We start from the raw sequence: 25,910 nt of genomic DNA, 5'->3' as shown, positions 1-25,910 counted from the left end.
AAACATGTTATCATCTTCTCTTCCCATTACATCCATCAGAATTGTCAACTTTGCAAATTTACTGTGAGGGTCAAATAACTAATATTTCTCTGCATGTCGCAGCTTATAGATTCATGCAATTAAGGTAGATTATCAACTTTCAGCACAAAAAGTTTATGATCTTCCCATTTTCTGTGAAACAAATGGAAACTCCAAAAGCCAGAAAGTCTGGAGACAATAAAGAGATCATTAACTTTACTCTTTTTTAAATCTTCTAAGTGTTACAAGGCTGTTCCATGATCCTTGCATGAAGAGGACTGACATGACTGACCCATATTTAGGTCTCTCCTCCAGCACAGGTGCATTCCTCATCCTGCCCCACCACCCTGCTCTTTGGACACAGGGGTCATCTTCATTTTTCTGTGCTCTTGATTTATGATTAGTGTGTCTAAGTGTTATAATGATTCAAATAATACATAAGAACATTAGACAGCTCATGGCCACTGCCTTCCCTTCAGAGGACATGGGGGAATTGCTGAGTGTCCCTCTCTGCTGCTGGGAGCTGCAGTGTTTGCACCCTCCACGCTGCTGCAGGCAGGGTGAGGCTGAGGCATTGCTTCCTCCTCTGAAAGCACAGTGCCCCTCACACACACTGCAAGCAGCCACAGCAGCAGACACTGAGGAGAGCACAACACCAGAAAGGATCCCAAAACCTGGATCCAGGGCCAGGGACTGCAGAGTTCAAACCACCAAGGTTTAGTAAGAATCTTCTTTACAAATAAACCGAACGCAAAATACATTTTGTCCACTTCTCCTCCCTTCCTATCACACCTTCTGCTCTATTTGGACTCTCCAAAGAAGTTAAAATTGCACAGTAAATGCTGCCTTCACAGAAGGATCTCAACTGGAGCTGCTGCCATCCCAGTTCCTGGCAGTGAGGAGGCCCTATTATAAAGCACTTGCAGATGCAGCTTGCATTGTCCAAGATAAAATCACATCTAATACAAATGAGATAAAAAGTGCATTGATGAAGCCTTCCATGTAGCTGGCTCATCATCCTACAGGACCCCCTGATCCAGCTGATATTTCTCACTAGTGATTGTTGGCCACAATCTCATGGGTACCAGGCTTGAGAAATGGAGAGGGCTATTGGAAAAGGGTCACAGTTTGGTCTCATTGGCAAAAACAGGCAGCTGTAAGCTCATTAGATTCTGAATTAGGTTGCAAGGACAGGAGTGTGTAGGCAGCCAATGGGTAGTTATAAAGGACATTACACACTATATTTAGACATGGACTCTTTTAAAAACCACTGAACGTGTTTGCTGAATGAAAATCCCATTTCCTGTAAGTGACACTCAGGTCTGAGCAGCACCACGCTGGCTCTCTCTAGAAAGTACAGGCTGACTTCCAAGCCTACACAATGCTAAACACAAAATAATCTCTTAGCAGACTTGCCCATCAGCAAAGAAATGAGAACATGATCCATTATAAACCAGAAGACAGAAATCTATTTGAAAACAAAAACTCATTTTGATTCTGAGCACATCACCAACAAAGCAATAAAAACATTTATTTCCTTCTTTTTCTCTTGGTGTAACCCTTCAAAGTTTGCAATGGTGTGAAACAGGAAACCATGCAGCAGGTATCTGAGGATAACAGCAAAAGGAGCTCTACCTCCTGCAGACACTGCACTGTTTTCCAGCTTGTTCTCTATGGCATAATTCTCATTGTATGCTAATTCTAGGGAAGACATTTAGTATCTGGCCAAATCACACACACCTTTTACAGATCACTGATGCTGAGTCTGTCCTAGTACATACACTGTTTACATTTGAGAAGTTTTTTGGCTCTGGGAAGGCTGACACAGCCTTCTCCAATAAAGGGCACTATCCTCCTCTTACAGGAGGGCAGTTCTTGGGTTTTCAAAAGCTCCAAATGTAGCTGGACTACTGCAAAGGTAGCTGGATTACTAGCATGGATTATGCAAGGAACTGTTAAAGAACTACTTCAGACCAAAAAAAAAAAAAAAAAAAAAAAAAAAAAAAAAAAAGAGGGAAAAAAAAAAAAAAAGAAAAAAAAAAAAAAAAAGGAAAAACACCCACCAAAACAAAAAAAAAAAAACAGACCAGCAGCCAAAAGTGAAAAATTTGTTCTTACAATGCCAGGATGATCTGTAGTAGAGTCTTATGTGTACATGTTATGGGTAAAAAACTATAAGAGGAAGAGGGAATATTTCTATTCCAGATTTCTTTTTAGCTAAGGACTAAATTTTTTTTTTTTTTTTGAGGTTAATATATAACAGTAGTACATAAAAGGTTCAGTTTCAGGGGGAAGGAAGGCGGGTGGTTTACATGTCAGGCCAAATTCAGATCCCATTACTCACATTAGCAAGCAGCTACACAAAAGACCTCAGTTACTTCAGAGGGATTAATCACAGGGTAAGGTTCCACTCAAACTGAATGAGGAGCACAATTTGTCTCTAAATTACATACAGTTAATATTTTAGAAATCATAGAAAATTTGTATAAATATACACGATCTCCACAAAAGACAAGTTGTAGTCAAAGTTCATCATATTTTTGCTTCAAAATGTGTATTTGGTTTCCCAAGAATCCAAAATTTACCAGTCATTGCAATGATATATGAAAAGTTTGAGAACATAATCTTCAAGACCATTAGAGATAATCATCTAAAAATCCAAGTATTTCTCTTCATTACTAGGAATGAGATATTTGGATGAAATAATTGTAAAATGATGGAGAATCTTACTTGGCTTAAAAGTTTGGAAACTCCTTTGGCATGTTCAAAATCAGGTCTTCCAAGTACAGCAGACTCCTTATTCAGCTCCTCCCTTCCTTTCTTGTACTTAGCCTTCAAAAAAAAAAAAAAAAAAAAAAATAGGAGGGAGGGGATACAAATCACTAATGAATTGTTTGGGTTTGTTTTATCAAGAGAAATGTAAGCATTAAAGCTTGTAGAAAAACTCATGCAATGTCTGCATTGACACCACTGCTCTAATCAGCTCTGAATAAAGCCCTTCTCAGGGTTCACCTCCTTAAAACACAATGTGCAGCATTCACAAAATCCAGTTTTAGCCAAATGCCCATCTTAAGCCAGAGAAATATTGTCCTCCCCATCAAGGCAGAATGAGTTACAGTGGCTCAGCATTTCTTATGACAGTGACTACACTCAGCACAAGATTATTTGCAGCAGCTGAAAGTAGTCTTGACATAAAACTAGTCTGAGGGGTAACTTTTTTGAACTGTAAGGTCAAATTCCACTCTCAGTTTTACCACTGCAGTCTTGCTGGATGTCAGTGAGACTGCACTGGTGTCACAGAGCTGAATTAGTCCCCTAAGGTTAATGTTATGTGATCTCTCCAGCTGAACTGCCTCCCATGCAAATTGCTGCAATTTTTTCCCACAATGCATTAGACAAAAAACACAGATGAATCAACAATAGGTGCTTTGCAATACCACAAACTAAATTACCCATTGCCTAAAATGGCCTTCTTGCATTACTCAAGCATTGTGAATCAGCAAGGGCACATCATAAGAACAGATTGGGAGAAATAAAAGTCCCGAACATTACACTTAGTAATAGTTCTTGGTTTACAAAAAATCTTGAATATTGAAAGGTGAATTTCAATCTCTTAAATCTGTCTCTCCAAATATGTCTAGTCAGTCTTACATTTAATTACTTAAAAAGTTGACACAGCTTTTAGTATTATATTGCATATTTAGGATTATATTGTTTGACTTCTCTACAATAAAATACTAAACTGCATCACACATTGCTGCTTCTGAAAGGGCTCCTTCACCTGTCCCTTAGCCAAGACCATAGTGGAAGGGCAAAGAATTTTACTGAGGAGTTCAGGGAGGAAAACCCCCATGAAAGAAGCAGCATCTGCACAGCTCTTGGAAGGACAGCAGGGAATTGCATTTTCCTGTCAGTGCTGGCTGAGATGGGGAAAGGAAGGTGTGTCCTGGGATGCCAGCTTCTCTCACACCAAGGTAAAAAGGGTTTGGGATGTCTTCTGAAGTGCAGTACAGCATACAAGCACATGAATTCTCTTGAGAATGGTTATAATTAAGAAAGCTGAAACAAAACCAACTTTAGCAATTTTCATGTTGTTTTTACATCAATTACCAATAATTGCAAAGATCAAACTGTCAATATCTAAAAAGGAGAAACCCATAGCCTACTAGCCTGCCAGGGAAGACTGACTTGTTTTGGTTATGTTTGGATTTCTTTTAATCAAATTTCCCTAGCAGATTTGGGGATGCAGGTTTTCTGTGCAAGACATTTGAGAATTTCAGCAGCATTCTAAAAAAAATTGATCAAAATTGAATTAAAAAATTACACGTCTAAAAAAAAAATAGAGTAAAGGGAGAACATACATCACTTATTATCTTTGTTATCTCAGTTGCCTTCTTTATGTCTGGTCTGTTCAGCACTTCAGTGTACCTATGAGTATCTTGCACATCTTTCCTGTAGGATACCTGTCAAAGAAAACACAGTTTTGTTTAAAATAAACAATAAAGTTTGAATTCCATAAATAAGCTTTGAATGACATGTCAAATCAGACATCAAACTAAATAGAACTTCACCTAATTTATTCCAACAGAGTTCTGCTTGACAGGGATTGTAAGGTAAGACCTACACACAAGGTAACACGATAAGGAAGAAATTCAGAAGCATAAAATACAATTTAAATAAGAAAAATGGTTTTGCTTAGAAGCATAGTGGAAAATTAAAGCATTGCAAAGATACAAATATTAGGTTTTAATCATAAAATTTCAGAGGACTTCTAAGAGCACAGTTTTCTTTTCCTATGCTGTACCTACTTTTAGTATAAACTAACCCCTGCTCTGATACTGAGTATTGCAGCCTAGCAAATTGCAGCCACACTGAAGAGAAACTGTGATTCTATCACTGGGAGTTTCTTTCTCAATACTAGACAGACATGTAGCTTGTATGTAAATCAATGATACAACTCCACCTCAGCATCCCCACAACACCCCTTATTTGCTGCTTTGCACAGTCATGGGAACCAGAGGCTGAGTGTTGCAGCCTGTGGAGTACACAACTGGCTCTTTATGCTTGTGCAAAAGCCACTACCATAATTAATGGGCTCAGAAAACTTTGGCCAGAAGGCTCAACCACAGATAGGAGAGTCCAAACATTTAGCAAAGCAATGATGGGAACAGCAGAGACCTCAGGGACATTATAGAGCCCCACAAGTTATCCTTCTTTTCCCTCTTCAAGGTTTGTGAACTTTTTCTTGCTCTAGCACATGTGCCAATCTGAACCAATTTCCAAAGGTTGTCTTATTGAATTGTTCTTAATGACATTCTGTCCCTGGCATTCAAAAATGTCTGGCAAATTGAAGTTTCAGGCAGAAGTTGGAAAACATAAAATAAAGTTTTGAGGAAATGGAAAACAAAATAATAATTCCTCCTTTACTGGGAAATCTTTTGGATTTTCTTTTGTTTCTTCACAAAGTTAATTAATCTCTCAAGATACTATTTCACCAGCAAGAAAGTTCTCAGCTTGAAGTTTCTCATTATAACCACTGCTCCTATTTCCAATGTAAAGTTTCACTCTGGGTACAATGCAACAAACTCATAAACTACAGCAGTCAGTGACAAATATACTTCATAGAAATGGTATTGCAAAAAGAAAATAAAAATTTTATTTTTTGGCAAATATTTTGCATGCAACAGGAAAGTAATTTTGTGTCCATATGGCTTCAGCTAAGCAGACAAGCTAAACAGGCTTCACTGTTGGCTGCCTGCCCACAAATAGATCCTATAATTTTTAATCCGCCATGATACACAAGTGTAATCACTAATAAAAGAAACAAATAAATAGATTTGATGGATTCAGCCCAAATTATCACATACATACAAAACAAAAGTTGAATCTTACAGCTGGTTTAAACCACTGGAACTTTTGTTCAAATTATGTTTAGATTTTCTTTAATTTTTAAGAAACTAGAGGTAGAGAGAAGCATTTGCAATTCAGGACTTTACATGAATTTAGTTAATTATAGGCTGTTCATCCTAATGACCACATGAGGTGAGGTGAAAACCACAAAGGCAGCAGAAACAGGTTTCTGAATAGCACCCTATGATCCATGTAAATTGCAAATTAAAGGCCAGCATATGTGCTCAAAATAGAAATTAGGAGTGTAGTGAATTTAACATCAGAGAATCAAGAACAGTGGTGATAAAGTTGAGGAAATGTGGTCACTTATTGCTCCCAAATGACATGATCATGTAGTACATGAAATAATGGATTGTGGTTAATTTCAGGGAAAGGAAGAGGGGGAGAAATAAGACAGTGACAGTCCTTTATATTTCACCATTTCCAATTATATTAGATGCAAGGCCAATTGCTGTATCTTTCCCTGAGTGAATTATTATTCTTCCTGCACCCAAACCAGTATACCTATTACTTATGTCTGAGGGTAAGTCATCTAGCATTTTACAAATGTCTGCAATATATATTTGCTCCATTCTGCAGCTTGTCATACTCCAGTGAGAATAAAAATGTTATGCAGCAGAACAGTAGTTTGTCAGAGGTAGGCCAAAGAAAGAAAAAATATGTTTCCCATTTCCTGAATAACCTCAATCCCTGGATGCTGACCCTCTCCCATTGGGACACTGTGCTGGCCTCTATTACACAGCTGCTATTCTGCTCCATCTAGTGATTTTTTCTTTTTTTTTTAATAGTGCTATGTTAGAACAGTAAAACCAGAGCTATTCTGAGAGAGCAGGGGAGCAGATGTAGACAGGGCAAAGCAACTGGCTTGGTGTATGCACCCATGGGCATCAGAAGATGGAAAGTGAAGCATTCACAAGTGGAGGAATGCAACAAAAGAAAGGAAACAGCAGAAGCACCAAGAGGAGGATCCATCTTCTGTCCTGAGCTGGATCAGCCATGAGGCTCAGAGCTGACTGGAATTTCCAGGCATTACATGACACCCTTACTCAATGTTCAAAGGGCTGCTCAAGTTCTACCAAAAAAACTATCAGCAAAGGCTCAAGAATTTCCCTACTTCATGAGGACCATAGGTGTACAAAATTTTTTTTCCAGCTGACTTTTGCATAGGGAAAATAACTGAGGTAACAATTTGAGAGAAGCAGTGAAAGACCTAGATGAAGAATTACAGCAGACCAGTGGGAAATGCAACTGATTAAGAAAGAGCAACTAAAAGGAGAAAAAATGCACCATCTTGGGTTTTGAAGCTGAAAACAGTAAATTACAGATACCAACTAAATTTAAAGTGGGTTTCTACCTGATTTGAAATTACAATAAAAAGTGGTTACATTGTTGAATATTTTTGTGAAGCAATAATTGGAACAAATCCATTTCTCATCTTTAATCCCAAATGTGATTACAAACTCTGAACTGTAACTGTTTTTTGCAAAGCATGGAGAATATTCAGGGCCTGCTCATAATTAGTAGACTCATTTTAATAGGGCCAAACCTCAAGCTCTCATAAATGCATAAGGTCCACTGAGGATAAACATGCTGATCCAGTAACTCCAGCAGGGTTTGGAAGGTGCTTCACCCTACATGAATATCAGTGGAATGCACTTCAGTGCCATAAAATAAACAGATTTCTAACAAGGCTGCAAATGTCTCAGACTGTCAGTCAATAATCAGCAACTTCTACATGGTGAACCAAGCAAACCTGGGTTTAAGAGATTCAGATCTTTCCTGAAATCTTTTCTCATTTATTCCAATACCAAAGCTATTCCAAACAATACATAATAAATTACTACAATATGCACAAGCAGCTATGAACACATTTAGCCCTGTTAAGGATTCAGCAAGAAGTTGGGCACACCTGTCTGCACAAGAATTTGTCTCTTACTGTTTGTCCCTGATTAGCATTTTCTAAGAGATGTTAAGTCCACTAACTAATGGCCTGTCAGCTGTGCCTCTGCCCTCTTTTCTCTCATCTACACTTCAGGGTCCATCAACACTAAGAAAATGACTAGCTGGTGACAATCATCATTGGCAACTGCTTTTCTAATTCCTACTCCAACGATGTTGAAAACTGTTTTCCGGCTTGTGTAAAAGAGACAAACAAATTTCTGGCCCATTACAGATTGATGCAGTCATCCTTTCCAGTAATGGGCCTTAAAATTGATTGGTCCCAATTACATCAGGAGTAAACATCATTTTCAGCACCAGTTCAAAGTGGTCCAGGGGGACTAACTGTTGACAGCCACTGTCAGCAGAAAGTTAGTCAGTGAAAGGTGATTTTTCTAACACATATACTGAACAGAGAGACAGGAGAAGCTTCACTTTACCATGATCTGCATCAAAACAAACATTTACATTTGGTTATGTTACTGATGGCATTTAAGCACATCCAGTTTAAGACCTGCTGATTTGGTCTTATCAGAAAGAATGTACTTTTTGTGTGTGTGTGGATTGTGACTGCACAATATCTTGAACATGGAAAACAACTTACTCCTAAGAAAATATAGATATCTTAAATATTCAAATTTACATGGTGAGTGAAACATATAAATTATTATTACTGACCTCATATGGAGTGGAAAGTGTATACATATATATCAGAAGTTTGCCCAACTGTCAACTATCATTTCTTTAAAAAGCACTGTTTTGTATCAGATGTGCAAACTGCCTTTTAAATGCCCATAGATGAGTGTACTGCAGTTTTCTTATCTGTAAAATCAGAACACCACATTCTTATTTCATACCATGTACTGTTGTAAGGAGAATCAGTCACTTTGACAAAGCAGAGCATTTAAACTGCTGTAATATTTAACATTGTTTTCCTATCCAAAATGCCCAGTGATGGACCAGGTCATGGAACAGACAAAATTATGATGCACAGCTTTGAGTACCTTCATCAAATGCTATGTGCAGCTTCCACATAGACAGAACATAGCAAGAGATTTCTTTGATTTAGAAATTTAGCTGTCATGTCATTTCACTGTTCAACTACATCCTTCCATTCAAATGATACTCAGATACACATAAAGCAAAACTCTGTTTTGTGACATGACATTGTTTAAAGATCACCACTTAGTTTTGGTCCCAAGTTTGGAAACTTCCAGATGAGTTAACTGATCAGCTAAGCATAGATAAAGTAGGCTCATGGACCCTACTCTGCTCTTCTGAAAATGACTTTGTGTGCCAAAGTCACATCATTAACATTCAGTTCACAAAACACAAATACAATTTCTTGAGAAAAGTACTCTGGTTTGGATAAACACACTTCCCTTCAAGCATTATGTAGTATTTAAATTCCTTTTAAAGTATATTTCCTGTCCTTAGAAAAATCACTTGTGTTCATTTGAGAGCAATTTTCTTCAGTCTAAGTATAAGAAAGAGGAAAATTATTTTCTTATACATGATCACATTGTTGAGAAGATTTTACAGCATTTCCCTGTTACACTGTTTCTGCCCAAACATACAGAACATGTTAATGATACTTAAAGTGGTGTGAAGGCCTCCAGCACAAATGTGTGTTAAGTTGAATACAGTTTTTAATTTCTAAGGGAAATTGCACATTTCACAGAGTTGAGTATAAATCTCAGCCTTATTTTAAGACTGAGTAAATAGCCTTAAACACATCTTAATCCCATTAGATGCAGACCCTCCATGTAAAGGTTGAATTGAGTTGGCAGAGCATTGTAGGTAAACATGCATTCTGCTCCCACAGGTAAACTCTACTGAGTGGAGGATAAAAGAGCTTTGTCCTTCTAGCTCCCCAGTATTTCCCCTTCTTCTTCTCTCCACTTTCAAAGCTGTGATTACAGCCTGAAATAGTTTGGAAAGACAAATGCTCCACATCTGGGATGCTCACTGTTCCGTGTTCTGACTCCCAAGATAAAAACTCACATGGTTCTTAATTAAACCTGCACTTACAAAAGAAGAAATCCACAGCTATTCACCATGATGACCAAATATTACCCACAAGAGATGTGTGATTCTGCTGAGCAATAATTGGACTTACATAACTTGCTCCTTTATGTGTGATAGATATTTGCCCATTGTGCTGCAGCTATTCATGAGCAACCAGAAAGCATCTGTTCTTAAACATTAAAATAACTGGTTAAAGTTTTGTGTTGGATTTTTTGAAGTTTGCTGAGGCTGAAAATAATTTCCCCCATGTTTTTTCATTATTTCTAACGTGCTGTTAAAAGTTCTCATTTATCAAAACATCCTTCCCTCCCATGTTTTCCTTAATTTCCTTTTTTTTTTCTTTTTTTTTTTTTTTTTTTATTTGCTTGTTTTAAGGGTGAAAGATGAAACAACTGATTTCCATTTATCCTCACATCTGTAACCTGCTCTCCTTAATTCTATTAGCAGGTGATATACAGCTGTAGAAGGGGAATAGATTTTGCACTAGCATGCTAATCCTCAAACTATGATGAATTTCCTATAGGAACTTGTCTCATATTCCTCCTAGTCCCACCACCTTCTCTGAGAGGGGGTTCACATCTCTCTTTCCAGCATTATTTCCTTTCCTAGCAGTCCACCTACTGCTAGGTAAATAAAAAACTTCTTGCTTCTGGGGAGAGACATTCATGTTTCCAGTTCCTAGGTTCTGTTAGTGTGACACCCTGATGCTTCCAACAGCAGAAATGGACAGTGTTTGACAGGAAGAGGGAATTCTGTAATCAAGGCAGGTTGCAAATTACTGCTGGGAATTCTATTGCAGGTATTTCCCAGCAGAAGAAAAAGTTATTCTTCAAACATAATGCTTCCCTGAAGTTTTCCAGCAGCCTTTTAATCAGCAACCAGCTGTCAAGATTCTGCACACAGACATATATCTAGCACTGACATTTAGTTTTCAGCCTACATAACCAAAGAGTGCTTGTTGAAGTAGGGAAAGATAGGGTAAAACTAAGATAATTTAAAATGAACACCCAAGCTATGTTTTCTACATTATTAGCAGCAAACAAATATCCCATTTATCTAAGAAAAAAAGAGTTGTAAAATTACATGCCTACCTCAATTAATTTGGTTACCTAAACAAGAATGGGACTGGATCATAACTTTTAAGGTTATGTAACAGCTGTTCTTAAAAGCTTTGTGTACCCCTTAAAATGGCATCACTATTTTTAACAATCTCCTCCTAAAATTTGTTTTTCTCACAAGTAAGCTTTTACAAAATCTAAAACTAACATAAATTTTTCTTCAACTTGTGTCTGTATCATTCAAGACTGATAATCTGAGCAGCATTTCTGCCCCAAGCAATGATGCACTGAGCTAGTATACACTAGCTTGACCATTAAATCAAACCTGACTTAATTCTAATAAAAAATGCAAATACCATTACTAGGCTTTTATATTGTGAAAACTTTCAGAACTTCAAGGTGATAACAAGCAGCTGGAAAAAAAAAAAAAAAAGCAATAAACTTTCAAAATATTGCTAAGTACTCCTACTTATTTGTAAGTTATCTAAATGAAACTAGAACAAATACTTTGGTCAAATGGCATAAACCATCAAATTGAACAATATGGCTTAAGTTCTGTAAAATAAATCACATATTAGTCTATTAAATTCTTTTGAAAATTCACTTGATATATATATATATATTAATGAGATAGGAACAAATTTATTCATATGCACAGAAGTGTGCAAGGGTAGGGCAGAAACAGCTCACTTGTCTCCTTTATACAGCCCTGAACATCTATCCGAGCATTGGCGGATTAAGACACTGAAACAACACTGGTGTTCATTTAAACAAAGATCTTTATACACTTTAAAAGTAGCTAAAAGTGAATTCAGAAAACCTGTGCCTGCAATTTTATTTCAAAGTGATAGCACTTAGTTACTATTGAAAAACAGTAACTACCACTTTCCACTGCAGTTCAGAATAAAATTCACATACGGTTACCCATAGCACATTTTATACACACACCATGTCCTAAATTACTTCAGAGCAAATAATTTATAAAAAGCACCAACTAAGGAAATATGGAAATATTCCATGCCCAATTCATTTCAGTAAGCTGTAACAGATGTATCTACCCAAAACAAGCACACTCATTTCAGATGGGGAAATACTTACATCACTCTGGTGTTTGCTGACTTCCATGGCATGTTTAACATCTGGAGGTTCCCTCATACGTGCATAGTCTGAAAATCCTTTCTCAGCATCATGTTTTTGTTTATAGAGAACCTGAAAAGAGCAACATTATACTTTAATGACCTGAGAAAAGCAGGTATAGTAACAGGAGCTAGGTTAAACCTAGTGGCATAGTAAATTTCAGGAAGAAATTTAATAAATAATTAAGCTCCTTAATGGAATCAGAACACTGAAATAAGAGCAGCTTATACTCAAAACAGAAGCATATGAGGCATAGTCAGCAGAGAGATTTCTCTGCATCTGATATTGCAGATGCATGGGTATACAGGGGGAAGAAATAGTAATATACAAAACCAGAAAATTAAGCTTAACAAGATGAGAAGACAGCCCAGAGAAAAGCACGAGCAAATGCCACCTTTCTTAACACACTTGAAGCTATCAGCAATATAATTATTCTGTTTTCAGAAACAAAAAACAATATTTTATGCATTTGTCATAAACAAACAGTTTCCCATTTCCATTGCCCAAAGTTCTATTTTTTCCACTGTTGGGAAACTACCAGCACAATATGCATTTTGACTTAGCCCCAGGTTCACAAAGAAAAATAGTATTTACATTCAATTGTCATCATGTTAAATGAAAATGGAATTGAATTGTGAATTTATAAACACCTTTACTTTTATAATAGAAACTGAACTGAGTGCTGGGCATTCATCCATCTTTCACTGTACAATGTTATACTTACATACACACATTCACATACAACAACTGCCTGAAAAGCTGATCTTACACTTATCCTTGTCAGAAGCTTTTAGACTTATATTAAGGAAAATGCACCAGGTTTTGATGCCTAAAAAGTAGCAAGCATCAAGAAAAATCATTTTCTAATGGCTCTCATGAGTAAGCATTAAAATAATCCATAAGAAGATAGCATGTATTAAATAAGATAGAAAGCTGATTAGGAGGAGAAGGATTGACACAAAAACCCATGATAGCAATAAAAGAATACTGTGAAAGCTTAGAGACAGAAACTCTCAACTGCAGAGATTCAGACTCTTTTAGGACAGGATACTAGAACTGTGAGAAAATGCTGTATCTGTTTTTGTTTAAAGCAAGATTTCATCTGAGTTACAGAGTAGTGTGCCCAAAGCAATATGTTAGTATCAGCCCTGACTAGCTCAGATTACAAAATGATATACAGGCTGAGAGATTAAGACAAGAAGGGGGGAAGGGTATTTTTGCTCTGCTACTAAGGGAAAGTATCAAATGAGGAACCTTAAAATGTGCCACCTCCTTATCCAGGGTAAGGCAATCAGCCCTCTGCAGGAACAAACAATTGACAGTGAAATAGAGTCCTTGATTTGCCTATGCTGGTCACATCTTGCAAATGCAAAAGCACAAAATCTTTAACACCACTGAAGCACCACCAACAAACAACTCTCTGCAAAAGTGTAATTACTACACAAATCTATGTCACAAAAACTCTTTCTAATTCTCCTTGCTTACACTGCCGCTTGTAAAATGTTCTCCACTTAATGGCATTATGAACAGAAGACCCATACAGTTACTTCCAAAATCTACTAATTTACAGATATTTTATCACATTGCCATTTTGCTGGTTCAGAAGCTCTATTTTTCCCTTTGTGAATGGGCTATGTAATCCAGATATGAAAACACATCAATTCTCAGCATGAGAAATTTAACAGAAATTACAAGTATCCACTGTCTTGGGAAAAGATGACCATTTCTTTAGCTTAATGTAGCAATATTTCACTTACTTTGGCATCTGTTCTTCCTATCTTTTCCCATTATTTTCATTAACTCACTGAAGCAAGCTTGATGCAAGCCTAGGCTAGGAGAGGTTCAATGGCTGTCTAGTTTAGTTTGAGACAGTTTAGTGCAGAACTATCCCTAGATTTGTAAATTGCTTCCAAGTAAGCATGAAAAAATATTTTTTATTATTATTTCATCAATATTCTGAGAACCATTATTTTACAGGTTAGTATGCATACATTCATTTCTCAACTCAAGTTGATTTTCAAGTTTTAGCTAAACTGAATTTCCTTTATCAAATCTACATACAAAACTACTCAACACAGAGATCAAGTATTATAGGTCACCGACATAACCTTTACCCTTTAGTGGTGCCATTTATTAACTTGAGAAATACAAGGCAATTATTTAAGTAGGTATGAATTCAGATTGAACCAATTTGTAAGTACTCATTTTTTATTTTTCTTCTCTCTTTTACACCAGTGTGTCAATAGGAAGCTGCATTAAGGAAGGTTTTGAGCTCTTTTGACCTAGCTCTGGCTGACCCTGTTTCAGGATATATTAAACACTATTACATTTTTATTTTCATATTTCCCTTTATAGTCAGTAAGATGGGCTCTGACCTTAAGATCCACAAAGTAGGATTTTGTAGGAGGAAATGTTCAAGACCAAAAATGTCTTTAATCTCCGTACAAAGAATTAGATTATCCAATGTATTTGTGTAGAGCAGAACCATAGAAGTCCAGAAGACTAATACCTGCCACCATAAAATAGAGGAAATCTTGACTATGACATTTCCTGCCATTAAGAAAACCTGAAAAATTACATAAAACAATTTGATAATGTGTAATATGATTGGAAATGATGCAATAAATAACAAAATTTTTATTGAAGTAAAAAAAAAACCTTCTGACAAAGTTGAAAACACTGCTTAAGATTCTCTTGGCTCATCGCCTTGATAAAGAAAGGGGAAATATTGGTCAATATTGACTCTTTGAGATATTGCCCTGTGCAAAGTAGAAAATTAAACTGCCTTCAGTTTGTTTTAGATTATCCCTTTTAGATAAGAAGAAAAACAGTGCAATCACTTCTTATGGCAGAAATAAAGTGATTTAAAAAGTGATGAAGTGCATACTTTTTTTTCTTTGTTCCCTCCTAAGCAATTTTGAACACCTTTATCATTGGCTTTTAATACCTCACTTAAAAAAACATTGTTTTACATAAGGAAATATTCAGCATATTGATCTTCAGACAAGAAAAAGACATCCCATGGAGCAATGATCAGAAATTTTCCTTCAGCTATATTTTTCATAGGAATATTGCAATTTCTCCAAAAATTTCCATTTCCTTGCAGAAAAATCAAAATTAAGGCACCCTGCCTAAACTGCTCTCATCAAATTTTTTTCTCAGTGCAGAAAACAGGGAAATTGGTGAGAGCTTTGTAGGCTGGTAAAAAGAGTGAAATAATTCAGTGATGACAGGGACTTCTCCTACTTCTCCTCTTTCCAGCTTACCCTGGGGACAACTATGACAAAACTGAGAGAGGCAAATCTGGTTGCTCACTCTCAAGAAAGGTATTTAGAAGGTCACAGTCAAATTTTCTGTGAAAAAAGGAAAACTTAAACTGAAAAAAGCCACTCAAGTATGTGGAGCTGCGAAACATCTTTTCCATTTTCCTGAAATACGTTTTCCCATAAACAGCATTGGGATATTTTGGTCAGTTTTGGATAGATGTCATTCTCTGTGGGCATTTATCTCCTTCTTCGTGACAGTTCTACATAAAACACAAAAGAGCAAACATGGGTTTCATGCAAAAGCCAGCAGGAATCTTGTTCCAGGATTTCCTGAGTATTTTGAAGAGAGAATTAACCATTATTCAAAGCAGCTAATATGGGGAAGAGGTTCCACAGGAAGAGAACCACATGTGCCAGGGTGCTGTATTCTCCATGACAGCAAGATCCTTATGTCAGTACTGACTCTGCAGGGCAGGACCCCTGAAGAGGGAGATCCTGGCTCTGCTGAAATCACTGACAATTGCCACAAGAGTTAAAGAATGAAGACATGGTCAGTGGTGCTGTGGCCTGTTGGCTCTGGAGAAGAAATGGAGGGCAGCTGTAGGTGGGGTATAAAGCCCTGAAAAAAATAGGAAATATCCCCTAGTTGTCTCCAAAATCATGTGTGTGGTTTGGAATGGTGCATCAAATGACTAAACTGGGGTAGGTATAGGTAGACTGAAGACAGGGCTGCTGGGCAGCAGAACAGCAGCACCATTTCAGGAGCAAACTTTGCATCCAGGGAGAGCCCATTTGCAGAGGACACACCTGAGCAAGGACATCCTCTGCCAGAGCCACCCAGCCTGTGCCAGCAGGCAGCACTGGGGAATTCAGGGGATTTCTTTCTTCCACAGCACGATCCTCTAGTCCCAATGCACCTGCTCAGCACATGGGGCTGCAGATCCTGCCAAGAACAGGGGACCACAGAGCAAGGAGAGTCCTGCTTGATCTACCCACAAAAGCATTCCAGCCCAGCATGGCATCCAAAAAGCATGAAAAGGGAGTCAAAGGTGCAAATTCGCTCTAATGTGGGTAGGGAGGACACATACTCATTTTCCTCTTCTCAGGAAGATCAGCACCTATTTTAAAATCAAATTACTTTAACTCAGACTGCAATTTTGTGTTTGCAGCAGCCTTTTTGGAGCAGAGCTGGAGCAACGGCCAGCTGGTGCTGTTCACTCTCCTTCCTGTGCCATATCTGTGGTCTCCTCCTGAAGTAATGACCTGTAAATTCACAATTCCAGCTCGACAGATGCAGCAGAAGCCCCCTCTGCCATATCCTGACCCAGCTGAAATCTGAAATCCTTGTATTAGCTGCTTAGGTACTGCAGTGATAGGCACAATATGGATTAGATTTGAATGCTGTGGAGAAGATTTTTCACTAGAAAATCCCCTGAGATCTCTCTCAAAGTAGCATTAAATTCAGGTCCATTGCAGCAGTAAACCACAAGTTGGAAAAATGTGTCAGCATATCTTTAAGTTTTATGGTACATTATGATTTATAATGCATCTACTCCTAAGGGGATAGTATGAATTTTATGGGAAAAATTTCTGCTTAAATATAACTCACCCTATATGCATATTTTTTCTCAAGTACTGTAGGATGATTGAAGAAAACCTTCAAAAACTACCAAATAAAAATATCAGTCTTTTTCTTAAAAGGGTTTTTTGAGGAACCAATGGTTTCATTTTTAGTTTCAGTTATTTATCTTTTCTGCCACATCACCAATGTTAATTAACCTCATTTGTGTAAGCTAATGTAGAATGTAATAATTTGGAATGAATTTGGGAGTAAATCTGTGGCAAAATAGTTAACTAATGTTTTATAAATCAAGCTAATGGCTTAGAAATGTTATACAAGTTTAATTCCCAATTTATTTTTACTGTAATTCCTTTAATCACTCACTTTACAATGAAATGTCACATAAATGTCACTTCAGCTACTGTGGTGCTTTAACTTGTGTATGTATATGTTCCTTTTCAAATTCTGAAAACTAAAATATGTGTTATTATATTTGTTGAATTTAGCCTTGATTAACATAATGCATTATTATCAAAACATTTCTCCACAAGCTGTCTGGAGATTTTAGTCCTTTCTTTTTTATTAATATTTTCCTTTGTCTGAAAAATTATCACTGCATTACAAGAATGCATATTGAGGGACAATCAATATTATGGATTTAGAAGCATGTTCCCTTCACACACTGGCTGTATTAAACTGTATGCAGTTGAAATCTTTAAGAGAGGAGAAAGCAAAAACAAGAAAACCATGGAAATGCTTGCTGGACAGAAAGCCATGACCACCTATCCAATGTAATTCTCCTGAATAACAATAAAAATCTGTAACCTCATTCATATTACACAGATTCAACATTCCCAATTTCCCAGAGGTCAGTGGAAGTGAAGGGTCACCTGCCTACTCTTAGAGTATATTTTTGAGCCCTTGAAGGCAACTGAACCAGAATTTACTATTTTACTGGTTGTTTACAAGCTTTACACTATGTTCAATATAGTTGATTTCATATTTTAATTCTATAAAATTTTGTTGTAAGTAGTAGCATGCACATCATCAGAAATACATGTACTACTATCACTAAGTGCCTTTAGAAATCATTAAAGCAGTTTTTTTCTTTTATTTTGCCTTCAGCATCAAACATTTTATGTAGCTAATACAACATCCAACTGGAAAAAGTTATATAAGATTCATTAATTCTATAAGGACCATGCAATGTCACTGAATTCAAGAATTCCTTATTGCATTCATGGATTTCAGTGGATTGATGAATGCACTACCAGCTTTTAAATGTATATTTAACAAACATAAGTAAAATTGTCAGCATTTTAAAAATTAGTAGTTTTTGAAGTTAAGAAGTTATGGTGATAAACTCCGAGTGATAAGGTCACCCAAATAAATCAAGCAGACAATCAAGTGTACACTAGAATATTTTGTTCAAAGTGTACTTATTCCGACACACAATTAATCTAAAATCACTTTTGCAATTCTAAAGTTGTACCTTGCTCTGAAGGTGCATTAATTCTTTTGCAAATACACTGTCAATTGTGGCTGGCATCTGCTGATAAAGAGAGTTGGAAAGGTCTTTCTTAGCAGCTCCTTTATACTTCACCTAGAGGGCAGAAAAAGGTGACACACAATGTAAAAATGAAGATACAGTAAACATACTACTTATTTTTTTCTAGTAAGTAAAATGGCATACACCAGACCTGGAAAAATGTAATGCTGTCATTAAATTTAAAAAAAACATTTTTAAATAATACTTTATGAGGATATGTCTAATTCACAAAGCAATGCAAAATGCCTCCTAATTAAATTCAATAATTTTGGTGGGAATGCAAAATAAAATAAGCAAGGCAGTTTTTTCTATCCTTCCTCAACTCATTTTCAAATGAAAAATATAACTTTTTATCTTTCTCTTTTCCAGAGTCCTGAACAATGGGAGTAAATGAGAGGCCAACCATAAATATTTTACCAATTAATAAGTAGCAGCAATTAAATGTAGCTAGTAAGGAGAGGAACATTGATGTTAGCATGTCTGCTATCACTTCTGTTTCATCTGTTCCTATTACAGTCTCATTTTTAAATTACATTTTATTTATCCTGTGTTTCCTCCAGTATTCATTATTGCCAGCTCCTGACAAAGGGCTTTTACAAGAGATGTCAGAAAAATTGCCCAAAATGTGTGAGGCTTTTGCTTCTGATCCAAGTCCTTCAAATTCATAAAACAACAATAGCAACACTGCGGTGAAAGTAATCATAAATACCAAAAATATTTTCAATGATCCTGTCTAATGCCACTTATTAACTGTGAAATATACAGCTCTTCATTGGAAACTAATTTTCCAAATGTATTATATGTATATATATCAATAATTTGCTGTAATATTTGTTGCTGTTCCCCAAAACAGAGGGCTCTTTTTCACTGCAATGGCCAGGCTGTTAACAATGTTGTCAGAATCCAAGATTTGCAAATGCAGGTTATGGGACACTAGAGGTCAGTAATTTACAAGATAAACCATCCATCACATCATTGGCTTCAGGTAATGCTGCAACAAACAGGCAGAGTGCTCAAAAGTGTGGTAATATCAAACCTAAAGGGTCTAAAATTTCAGAATATTTTTATATCCCTGAATCTTTGATTAATAATTAGCAGCAGATGCTCTGGAATCAGACAGATGGATTAAATAAATACTCTCTATATACTGTCTTTTTGTAGACTACAATAGTCTGTCTCTTATAAAGTGCAATTACATCAGATTTTCCCTTGGGACATGCCATTCCTCAGAAAACAGGAAGATAAATACAAGAAAAGTATTCATTAGATGCATTTATATTGAAAGCCACACAGCATATCATTGTATATCAGAAAGAGAATTTAAAATGTATGTAAGTTATGTAACCTCAGACAGCAATACTGGAACTCTTTTATTATAATCATAAAAGTGTCACCAAAAAAGGCACCAACATTTTAATTTTTTAAAGGGCCATAGTAACAGAAAAAAAATCACTCAGAACCAGCAGTTCCTAACCAAAGGGGAAACTGCTGCTGCTATTCTTACCTGTGGAAAGTAATCAGAGATGCAATCCTACAGCACCTTGTACCTGGGCCATGAAGAGCTGGCAGTAAATGCTGCTCTGACACTTTGGAACCTGCTGATCTTTCTTTGCCACCCCAGTTGTGTGTGTGTGTGCACATGTCACAGGTGTGCAGAGATAGATAGACAGACAGACAGACAGACAGACAGACAGATAGATATAGAGATTCAGATAGATAGATATAGATAGATTACATGGATAGATATAGATATAGATATAGATGATGATAAAGATAGATATACATTAGATATAGATATAGATTAGATATAGATATAGATAGATGATACAGATAGATATAGATTAGATATAGATAGATTAGATATAGATAGATCAACAGACAGACAGACATGCATGCAAGTGTTGAGGCAACCCACAGATGGCACTGACCTGATGTCTGACCCAGGCCTCTTGCTAAAGGAGGACAGGGATGATAACATGGAAATACTTTCCTTGTCTCCTCCTGTTTAATATCAAGCTGCAAAATCTCCACAGCAGGGAAATTTTGCACAGGTGTAATTTGCAAACCGCATCAATGCAGAAAAAGTAACATTGCTTTCCTATTCCTCAGTTTATCCACACATAAAATGGGATAGCTCAGAACAATTAATAAAGTATCTTCAAATCACAAAATAAAAGTGTCATGTAATTCCAAATTATTATTATTATTCACATTACAGTATACACTAATTACAGCCTTTTAAGTCACTTCAGCTTTAAACAGAATTATCATTTGAAATAAGCCATCCTTCCCCGTCTAAAAATCACAGTATTCAACTGAAAGAGTTTTTAGGAAGGATAAGAAGCCAAGAAAATTCTTCAGTCTTTTAGATCTTACCTCAGAAATAAAAGCACCAAGGCTTTTCACATGCTTTAGCTGCGGGGTGTCAGGTACAAATATGCACTTGCCTTTAGATTTTTTAAACTCTTCTTTATAGTGTATCTACAAAGAGGAGAAAAAGAAGTTTAATTGTGCTTAAAAACACACACAAAGAAAAGTAAACATTGGATATTATGCTTTATACTTTTTAAAATTATTTCTATTTTATTTTATTCATGGATACTATGCTGGGCAGCTTGCAAATACCTCTGGCTGGATCAAATTAAACCATAAAGGGAAGCTACCAATTCTCACGCACATTACTAGGGCTATGTGAAAGTCACAGAACTCTTTAATAATATAGATGAAAAAGACAGGATTTTTCTCTACATCCAGAGCACATTTTCACTACTGTTGTAGATTTTTTAGTGTCTCTAAAGAAAGAAGACTCGAATAATTGATCTCCTTGATCCTGGATCTCAAAGATAAAAATTGTTTAACTTCTAACACAGACCTAGCAAGCACAGAATCTGTATAACACCATCAAATGCCCCTTTATGAATCCAAGAGTTACATTAATAAATTCAGGCAGCCACTGCCAAACCATTGCCTACGAAGCTCCCAACAGTCGTGACATTCAAGTAATAATGAAATTTATTTAAGACCAAACAAACTTTAAATTGAAGGATTTTTTAAAATGTGTATGCATATAGGAAACTATGGGGGAAAAAAACAGAACACTATGAAATATTTAGCAAAAAAGAAATAAAACCCCATTTTTTTTTAATAACCAACATTTTTCTTGTGGGGCAAACTCTATGGCCAGGTATAATAATCACATGAGTGTTGATGAAGTCAGAATTATTGCTTTTATTAGCGAGATTTTAAGAAGGATAAAATCCATGGAAATAGCTAACATGTAGGAACATTCTCTATATGAGAATTTCAAGAAGAAAGATGGTGAATTGATAAGATGGACTAAATAAGTTTTAAAGACAGACACTTTACATGGATAGCCTTAGATGTTTTCAGTGACCTTTTTTTCTTTATACAGAGAATTGTTTAGATCAATGCAAATTTAATTATTTAGTACTAAGCTTTCATGGTTATTATCTGCTACCATTTCTCTAACCTCATTTTCACATTCTGCATAACAGCAGCTTGAATTTATGCACTCTAGACTTGCTGACAAGCACTGACAGAAGCAATATGATCTGCATCTGAGCATTACAGAAATATGCAGCCTTAATATCCTCTTTCTCTGAATCCTTAATGGGTATCACAAGTTCTAGTCTATGCTCCCCTACAGAGACTTAGAAAACTCATGAGAAGGATGGCAGCTTACACAGAATCAGCTCCTGTGCCTGTGTCTACTGAAAAACTGATTAGATAATGCCAAATTCATCTCAAACTCATGATTACTTAATCCTCACACAGGAAACTATTTTGGTTGATATTGAGCTCATTCAGATTTGGACTATTGAAAGAATCTACACATCCCTTCCAAATTACACCATCTGCTTTGGTGGATCACAGCCTCTTCTTAAAAAAAAACCCTTTTGGTGAACAATGGGTGTACCATTACTATCATGACTTTACTCAGGGACTCATAAAGCCAATGGTTCATATAACCTCATCATCATACTCCCAGGTAATTACAGAGCAACACACAAAAAAGACATTTTCTGATAGACATGAGGAGGCACTTACTGTTTAACCTGCACATATACATGGGAAGTTTACAGAGCTGACTGTCTACTGGGTGAGTTTGATGACATTCCCAGTAAAAACTCCTGTAAAGCTGTGACTCTTGCAGAGGAGACAGAGTCGTGCTGCTGGTTAGATAAATAACCCACAGACATCTGAAAGCTGACTGTAATTATATCCATTTTAATTGCAGAGTAATAAATACATTCAAGAATCAAACATGAAAGTGTCCTAAGATATCTCTTAACTGGGGGGAATGACAGAACATGACTAGAAGAAACAAAGCTGCTCTGTTGTACAAGTCATGCTTTCAAAAGAATTGAAAGCAGTAAATGACTAATGCCACCTCCTTAATCTTTTATTAGTCACATCTGTTACAGTAACCCATAGAAGCCACAAAATGCACACCAACTCAAATACACAATTTAGAGAGAATATTTGGTCAAATTCTGATCCAACAAACTCCATTCTGCTGTTGTCCACATTGCTTGGAATCAGAAAGATGGAAGATGAAATGGCACAAGTATAATGAAGTCATGACACCTGCAGTTATAAAACATATTTAGTGCAAACAATGCAAGGAAGATGTTCAAAAGGGTGACTATGATCGAGCATAAACAGTGGCTGCAATGAACAGGCAGGGAAGCTAATATTCCTCTTCCAAGCCTGTAATTAAAAATTCAGATGTCTGAAATATTAAATAGGAAATTTTGCCTGCAAGTGGATTACTCCTCACCCCAAAATAGACTGTTTAGGTTGAGCAGATCTGGTAAGCCTTGGGAAAAAAAACAAGTAGGAAAAAATTGCAAATGATGGCCTGGAGCCCTACTCTTTCAATATCCTTCTGATGTTCAATAGCTCACTAAAGGCCCAATTTTTCATAGTTCTCTCCAGATTCTTTCCTCCTCCCTGACCCATAAAACTAACTGACCACAGCATAACTATTCAGTAAAGTGGATTAAAATTCCTAGACAACCACCAAAACAGTAAGCTTCAAGCTGCATTTTTTTTCTTAATGGATATTATATGGGAAATTTATAAAACAAGGGCATCCAACCTTTAACCTGAAGCTTCCTGGTTCATCAAGAAAACTCATCTCACCCATGGCCTGTTCCATCAGCCTTTTTCAGGGGGAAACACAGAAGGGAGACTCTGGGCTAAAGGAAAGACTCCAGTGGTAACACCATAACTCAAGCAGACACCATTCCTTTTACTCAAGGACACATTCTCATCTAACTTTAGTATGAACATACTCAAAAAACTATTCTTAATAATCTAAACATCAATGGTGCAACCATGTCAACAGCCATCATGCCAAGATCCATTGTAGAACTGTCATATCTAAAATATTCACCTATGTTTAGAAAAACAACAAAATGTCTGAACCTTCTTATCTAGCTTTTATGCTAGAACAAAAGGGAACATCCTTCCACTAAAGACTTACATTCCAAACCTACATTTCTGAACTTATAACCTCATATAAGACTAAGAACTGTGTCAGACCACAGATCTGTCTAATACAGAATCCTTTCTCCGTGGTCATAGGAATCTAGAGAAAAGCAAGAGAAAAGGGCAGGCATACAGTATTATTACTGAAATATATAGTATTTTAGAAATCTCCAGCAATTTCAAACTCAAGGTCCTCTTGAGTACAAGGCTGTGACTATGTAATGTGAGTCCAGGGAAACATCTGCACCCAGAATTAGGTAGCCAAAACTCTGTTAGTTTGGCATAGTGTTTCCACTATTGGCTCTAGGTCTTTTTCAACTTTGCTTTATAACAGAGACATCCTAAAGCAAAGTTGGACTCTGTGCAAGGACATATAAATGGCAAGCAGTTCTAATTTTGGCTTTAGAAGAAAAGTAGTGCTGGTACCACTCATTTCCAAAATTCAGCAGAATCTTCAGAAGGAGTGTCTGCCATTCTACCAAAAAGGATTATGACAGTTTGGTCAATTACCTTCTATAATTGTTCCCATTTCTACTTATAACAGTACTGACAACATCACACCACATAATCAAAATAAAGAAGACACAAAAATACACAACAAGCAAATGGACAAGCTCAGTTTCAATGTGGAAGAGAAAAGGCCTGGAGAGGAGGGCAATTCATATAAATCAAACATACATGACAGCTTTGAAAACATCTGTGGAATAAAATTTCATAATAGAGGGAGATTAAATGGAATGACTGTCGAGAGAAACAATCCAGGGGGTATCACAGCCACAGAACAAACATCTGCCAACCTCAAATGAAATTGGGAATTTTCTCAAGAACTGGAGCACATAAACACTTCACAACTCCCCCTGCACACAGCTCAAGGCTGGCAATTATAGATTCATCAAGGGCTGCCAGTGTAACACTTTTTCAAAACCGTATTGCCAAATTAGAGTCAGTCTGCAAAGAATGCAGGGCAAGCATAATACAAGCCCAGTATCTCAGGCATGTGCACTCCTGGCTCTGCATTCTGATGGGGGAGTTGTGCTGACAGCTCCACCATCAGAAAAGGACAATCACCAGTCTCGTGGTCAGCAAGGACACAGGCTGCTCCTCCAAGGTCACCTGAGGGACAAACTGCAAGTGCCGTAAAACCACTCTACAAATAAAATGCACAAATGTGCACCAGTCACAAATCCACACAAAACTATTGTGTGCAAAGGTTCATGCTAAAAAGGAGAAGGAATATATAAAACGTTCTGAATGTCAACAAGTCAAAAAATTGAAGGTAAGAATGCCAACTCTGTGCAATTTATTGGTCTCTACACTGAAATGTGCAGGGTGAGGAATTTATACCCAGGCACAAAGGACTTTACTAGTCATAAGTTCTTCCATTACAGCAAAAAATTCTGGGAAATAAAATTCATATTATATATATATGTTCCATTTAAACCAATGAAGAAAATCCTACTGGTTTCATCTGAGGTTGAATAAAGGCCCAAAGCTGGATGTTATTTTTAAACACAGAGCCTCTTTTTTGAAATTCGATTGGTCTGGACCATTATATATTGTTCTTGCTTTGAAAGCATTAATAACACTTTGCCTTTATGCCTGACATATCTCAAGGAAAATCTAACACACTTGCAGGCTAAACGCATCACAAGTTTTCAGCAAAAGCCCACATCCCTGAACCATTATAAGCCTGGCTTGGCTCAGCTATTCACCTTAGCTCTCAAGTCCCTGTAGAAAATCCAAGAAAATACATCCACTCCATTTATCCATTAATTAAGAGCCACAGCCAACATTACTCTTAATGGGTACATAGCAGAGTAATAATTCCTTTTCAGTTAAAGAAAGATTTCTTAAGCATTTTTCACTAAGTTTTTGTCTTCAAGAACACTGACCATGTTTAGAAAGAAGCTGCATGGATGCAATAAATGTAG

General features: G+C 36.6%; 2 protein-coding genes across 2 annotated transcripts in view; both read right to left on the bottom strand.

Annotated features, from left to right (window-relative positions):
• LOC306800660 (LIM zinc-binding domain-containing Nebulette-like) overlaps nt 1–25,910 on the bottom strand; it is a 248,841-nt gene that overhangs the window by 62,614 nt on the left and 160,317 nt on the right.
• Nucleotides 1–25,910, bottom strand: part of LOC306800659 (nebulette-like) — a 52,829-nt gene that overhangs the window by 24,589 nt on the left and 2,330 nt on the right. The window contains 5 exon segments of the mRNA XM_079302908.1: nt 2,749–2,850; nt 4,380–4,481; nt 12,051–12,161; nt 18,409–18,519; nt 20,842–20,946. Coding sequence (XP_079159034.1) covers nt 2,749–2,850; nt 4,380–4,481; nt 12,051–12,161; nt 18,409–18,519; nt 20,842–20,946 — 531 coding nt within the window.

The sequence above is a fragment of the Erithacus rubecula genome (genome assembly GCF_903797595.1).
Source record: "Erithacus rubecula genome assembly, chromosome: 3".
In the NCBI taxonomy this organism is placed as follows: domain Eukaryota; kingdom Metazoa; phylum Chordata; class Aves; order Passeriformes; family Muscicapidae; genus Erithacus; species Erithacus rubecula.
This window is presented reverse-complemented; position numbering and strand designations above follow the sequence as displayed.